The sequence below is a fragment of the Crocuta crocuta genome, unplaced genomic scaffold (genome assembly GCF_008692635.1).
Source record: "Crocuta crocuta isolate KB4526 unplaced genomic scaffold, BGI_CrCroc_1.0 scaffold330, whole genome shotgun sequence".
In the NCBI taxonomy this organism is placed as follows: domain Eukaryota; kingdom Metazoa; phylum Chordata; class Mammalia; order Carnivora; family Hyaenidae; genus Crocuta; species Crocuta crocuta.
Genome location: NW_027530521.1, coordinates 183684 through 189683, shown reverse-complemented (window position 1 = coordinate 189683; position 6000 = coordinate 183684). Strand labels below are relative to the sequence as shown.

Genomic DNA, 6000 nt, shown 5'->3' with positions numbered 1-6000 from the left:
CAAATTAAAAACTCATATTAACATCTGAGTTCCCAGCTCTGAAAAAGGTCATAAGAGACCCTTCAAAAACCTGCAAAGCTTACACTCTCTTGTCATGTTGGAGAGATGTGACAGTGGCATGCAAAACTGCTAGAGAATAATATAACCCTTGGTGATAAAGAGCCGGAGCCAAGACCTCAAGTCACCGAGGCGAGTCTGGCACAGGCTTCTTTCCCAGGCAGCCCAGTTTGGCCAACTCTGGAAACATCCTCTCCCCGCCCGGGCTTTGGAACTCTGCTCAGACTGCACAGAAATGACACCCACGGAAGATGGAGAACTGAGTCGGACCACATCATTGTTCATTTTCTCGCTGGTGTATTTTTTTAGATCTTGCTTCTCAGGTTTGCTCTGCCTGTGTTGTGAGCAGGAATCTCCCCTCTCTGTGTGACCCACTCCCATTCTGGAAGCTGGCTGTGGTGGGCAGCGGGGAGGAGCCAGTGAGTGAGAGGAGAGTGATGCAGGTGGTGGGTGGAAGCCCTGGAGCCTGGTCTAGTCCAAGCTCCGTCTGAAGGGTCGTGTGGTTCTGGGTCCAGATTCCCCTTCTGTGGGGGGAGGATTCGACGAGCTTCCTTCCAAATCAAACAGTTGATGGAGGCTCAGCGAGGGAGCTACAGGAGAGGCCCCTCTTGACTCCTCTGGGGAGGGATATTATTGGATGAAAAGAGGGAGAAAAGGATGCTGGAAAAGGGTGGTCAGAGCAATATTATTTGTCAGAATGCACAGAACGAGGAGTTGTATGGTGAGAAAGGTATAATGAGAAATCATGAGGTAAGGCAGATTCATTGTGAAGATTTGATAAATGTTCACCGAAGTTGTTTATTGGGGCCACTGTGTTTAGTCTTCTAATTGCCTCCCTGTTTAGGATTTCTGAACCAAACAACCTAGGAATGTGCAGTTCCTTGCTCTTTGAGAAGAACACATATGTACCTTTTGGAGTCTCTTTCTTTGCCCTGCTGATTAAAGAGTCAGAATTGAAGTCACCCCACAGGTGACATGTCACTTCTCTGTCAATGGTTCATCGGTCTGATGACCTCTTTGTGAAATTGTCTCTCAGATGTTTTCCATTTCTACTCAGAATTTTGAAAATGTTAATTTCCTTTTCTTTCTTCCATTGTAAAGACTTAAAATTTTTAACTTCTTAGAGAATAATTTGATGGTTATACTACATACATCTTGCTTTGTTCCTTCAACAACTTTGGAGAGAAAAACACAACTGTTATTATTATTATTTTTTTTAAATCTGAAATCTAATGTGGTCTTTACCAATCCTCTGAGAGGAACTCTCTGATACCCGAGCTCGGAAGCAGTTGTAGAATCAGAGAGCAATTACCTTCAAATCTGATTTCACAGAGATTATTCAGATACTAATAGAGCCATTTTTGCCATCGGGGTGAAGCTGCCCATGTATGATTCCTGCTTTCTGTGTAAACAGCTGAGTGTGAATATTGGCACGTGGCAGCTGGATCAGGTGGGTATACAGAGGACCCTGTGAGGAAGAAAGCGAAGGACACGACAGTGAGTGGATAGTCTATGCCTATTTTATTGATAAGGAAGCAGGCTCAGGGAGGTTGAGTCACTTGCCCAAGGCTGCACAACTCATATTTGAACTGAGGTCCATACTTTCCAAATGTAGATGCTTCCAGTCTCTTCTGAAGAGTGACTTCTATTGATTGCCTAACAAGGGTATCACATCTGTCTTGCCTTACCCCATAATGTGGAATGGATTCTCCACAGTAAGTGTCAAGAGTTTCTCAGTTATTCCTTATCCTGTGAAACTAACCAGCTCCCTAAATACGCATTAGTCAGAAGCTAAGGTGGGGTGAGGGACAAAGTTGCCAAGGTTCAGCCATTGTCCTTGGAGGTGGGTATGGAGAAGGGGAAATGTGAGAGTCATGTGAGTTTGTTTAATTAATCAACTAATTAATTAATAGTGGTAAAACCAAAATAAAAATTTACCAGCTAAGCCATTATTTAAGAACACAGTTCCATGGTATTAAAGCACATTCACATTGTTGTGCCTCCATTGGTCCAACCTGAAGCTCTGTACCCATTAACTCCACATCCCGTCCCCAACCCCTGGCGACTGCCATTCTACCATCTCTGTCTATGAACTTAGTACCCTAGGGACCTCGTAAAAGTAAACTCACACAGCATTTCTATTTTTTTGTGCAAAAAAGAAGCCTTATGCCTTTTTTGTGACAGGCTTAGCATGTCACTTAGCATATTCAGTCTTGTTTCCTTACAAAGGCCACTGTTACATAGTATAGCTGTGAGATGCATAAATCAGAACCCAACCTGCTGCAAGTCTACACACGCAAAGGTGGGTGGCAGGGCCTGCCTTGTGAAGGAGGGCCCTTACTGTGTCCCCATCATGCCGCACTGACAAGCACCCTCAATTCTATTCTGACACTCTTAACACTATCATTATTTGCTTTTGAACTTGAGAGCTCATAGTTTTGAGTGCAGTGCTCAAAACAGCACTGTGGAAAGATAGTATTATTTCTGTTTCTCAGATGAAAATTACAGGCTCAGAGGGGTTTTCGTGCATGTTTAATGTCACACAGCTGGAAAGCAGCCGTGCTAGGATTGTACACAGGTCCTCTGACTCCATGCTCTGTGTTCATGTCACCTGTGCCACAGCCACTGTCCCACATGTGGAGGGCTGTCGTGGAGGGCTTGTTTCTCCCTGCAGGAATGCCGCTGCAGAGGCCATGATCATGGGTCGTCTATGTCTGCTCCCCCTCTGTCCATCTCCAGAGCTCTCTGCAGTGCGTATCGGGGTCTCCCTAACATGCTTTGCTTGGAGTGACAGTCCTGGTACTCACCTCAGCATCTTTCCCTGTGTGGACTCGCTGTGCTCTGAGGCCCTGACTTAGCGAGCTGGTACACCAGGCTGTTAGGAAGCGGGACTTAAGTGACCCTGGAACTGTTTCTTAGCCATTTGGCCCCAGGGCTATTGAGGCAGTCTACAAGTGACTCACACCTCCCTTCTCCATCTCTCCCTTTATGGGCAGTGGTTGAAGTTGGGGACTGTCCTTTCCCCTTCCAACTTTTAAAAATACCTGTTGGGGAGGCTGGTTAGTTCCACAGGTTGTGGGATCATTGAGTTTGAGAAGGTCTAGTGCCCACTGTGAAAAGTTGGTTCCATACGAGGGTGTTAAGACTCAAGACTAATCTGAAATCTAAATGATGCAATCAGTGTAAGGCCCACTTCAGGAGCATAAGATGTAGTGGAAGCTGCTAAGTCTTGAAAGATTCAGATCTCAGGTCAGACATGAGCTGTGAAGCCTTCAAGTAGTGACTGAATCTCTGAGGCTCAATTTTTTTTCTGTATAAAATATCCTCTCGTTTTTGTTGTGAGAATTCACTAGCTAATGTATGTGCCTGGGTTAGCGAAAAACACTTCCAGGCAGCGTTATTACAAAATCCTATTTGGGGACCAATATCAAGCATTTGATGATGTTGTTTTGTCCACTTGTCTCAAGGAGAACATGTTTTGGAGAAGCCCAAGGAGGAGAATGACAGTTGTCCTCAAGGCCTGAGGAGGATTTTTCTAATTATTGAAGGAGAGTTCTTTGATTTCTTGATTCCAGTCTGCTAGGCTTTAAAACATGGCAACTACAAACAATGTGACTGAACTCATTCTCTTGGGGTTTTCCCTCAATCCAGGTGTGCAGAAGACCGTTTCTGTGATGTTTCTCCTCATGTACACGGCCATTGTGCTGGGTAACAGCCTCATTGTGGTGACGATCATGGCCGACAAAGGGCTCACCTCCCCCATGTATTTCTTCCTCAGCTACTTGTCCTTAGTGGAGATCTGTTACTGCTCTGTCACAGCCCCCAAGCTCATCCTTGACTCTTTTATCGAAAGGAAAACCATTTCCGTCAAAGGCTGCATCACACAGATCTTTTTCCTCCATTTCTTTGGTGGCACTGAGATCTTTCTCCTGACAGTGATGGCCTATGACCGTTATGTGGCCATCTGCAAGCCCCTGCACTACACTGTCATCATGAGCCGGCGTACACGTGGCCTCCTGGTGGGGGCAGCATGGGGTGGGGGCTTGCTGCATTCTGTTGGGCAAACATTCCTTATTTTCCAGCTGCCCTTCTGTGGCCCCAAGGTCCTTGACCACTACTTCTGTGATGTCCACCCTGTGCTGAAGCTGGCCTGCTCAGACACCTTCCTCATTGGTGTGTTAATCATCGCCAACGGTGGCTCCATTTCAGTGATCAGCTTCACGGTACTGCTTGCTTCCTACGTCATCATCCTGCACTCCCTGAGGACCCAGACCTCAGAGGGTCGGCGCAAGGCTCTGTCCACCTGCGCCTCTCATGTTGCAGTTGTGGGCCTGTTCTTCATACCCTGTTCCTTTGTCTACATGAGACCCTGTGTCACCTTCCCTGCAGACAAGATAGTCGCTGTGTTTTACACAGTGGTCACACCTCTCTTAAACCCCATCATTTACTCCTTCAGGAATGCTGAAGTGAAAAACGCCATGAGGAGACTGATGCGGAGGAAAGTGATTTGGCAAGAGAAATAGATGATTTAGTTAGGGAAAATAAGAGGAGCAAGGGATGGGAATTTGGGGCAGATTTCACTCTGCCTCTACGTTTAATTTATGGGCTGGCCTTCAGCCTATCACCGTTTTCTTTAAATTTTAGTTCTTCGTCTTTATGGGATTGGACAGGATTGAAGAAGGCTCTAGAATGAAGTCTGGCAGGGGTTTTCTAATGCTGCACTTCCACATGTGACAGTGACCTTGAGGCAGCGTGACTGGTTTTAAGAGAATGAACTCTTCCAGAAAACTGGGGTCTTTCTGGGAATAACAAAGAAGTTGGTGGAAGAGAAGGAGGGATGTCTTGGGGATCAGTGGCCATGTGTCTTTTGTGTTGGAAGAGTCTGAACCTTTGGATTTGGGAAGGAGGAAGGTAGGGAGAAAAGTAGAAGTCACTTAGATACTTAGAAATTCTGTTAACTTGATAAACTAAAGATTTTCCCAGTGGGTTCTAGTCAGGTCTGACCTAGAAGGGTCTAGTCCACAGAGCAGAAGGCATCTGACTCTTGCCAGCAGATTCACATGAGCTCATATTAGCATTAAGCTCATGTTTTCAAAGAATCAAACGGAACCACAGGAGATTTTAGGTGACTTGAAAGTACTAGACAATGAAACCTACATGTAGGCACAAGCTTTATTTTTAATCTATCAGTAACATTTTAGTGTCTAATATTCTTTTCTGTTCATACCTGTCTGTCCTTCTTTTTCTCTTGATTTCTCCTCACACCTTTGGCTGTTTGGCCTCTTTATTTTCTCCGTCTTCAGTCTCTTGACTTCTTGTGCTTCTTGGCCATTCCCACTAAGCACCCTGATAACCTGCTCTCCTATACCACCATATTACCTTGTCGTTCCTCCATCTGTGAGCCCCCCACTCCATCCCAGTCTTCATTCTGGGGCTTCCTGTTGATTAATAGTTTAACTGCCCTTGTGTCCACACCGTTTTGTCCCATGATATTTTAATCCTCTTTTTTTGAGTCAGACCATATGCCTGCAAACTATAACCCCAACTGTGACCCTCATTCACAGCAGATAATTTCCCCATATGCTTTCAGATTAATCACTTGGAATTAATTCTCTTATTTTATCTTATTTTCCCTCAAAAATTTTCAGTGACTCCTCATTGCCTTCAGAGTCAACCATGAACTCCTTCTTGACATGCAACACCTTTAAGGCATGACCTTCTCTTAATGTTCTTTACTTATTTTCAGTGACACTTCGGTAGAGCTCACTGTTTCCTGAATACTCATTGCCATGTGCCTTCCACCTAAAATAGTTTTCCTTTCTCTACCTGTTAACATCCTACCTACCTTCCAATACCCATCTAAAATGCTTCTACCTTTAGGAAGTTTCCATGATGATCCTATTCAGATATGTCCTTTGCCTTTTTTTTTTTTTTTTTTTTTAG

General features: G+C 44.9%; 1 protein-coding gene across 1 annotated transcript; it reads left to right on the top strand.

Annotated features, from left to right (window-relative positions):
* Positions 1-3647: 3647 nt before the first annotated feature.
* OR4X1 (olfactory receptor family 4 subfamily X member 1) lies at positions 3648-4580 on the top strand. The gene has a single exon (XM_077767496.1). It carries the CDS (start codon positions 3651-3653, stop codon positions 4578-4580), a length of 930 nt encoding a protein of 309 aa, XP_077623622.1. The 5' UTR covers positions 3648-3650.
* Positions 4581-6000: the final 1420 nt, after the last annotated feature.

What these genes read in the sequence shown, in the direction of transcription:
- OR4X1 (XM_077767496.1), top strand. Translation starts at nt 3,651, where the DNA reads ATGGCAACTACAAACAATGTGACTGAACTCATTCTCTTGGGGTTTTCC.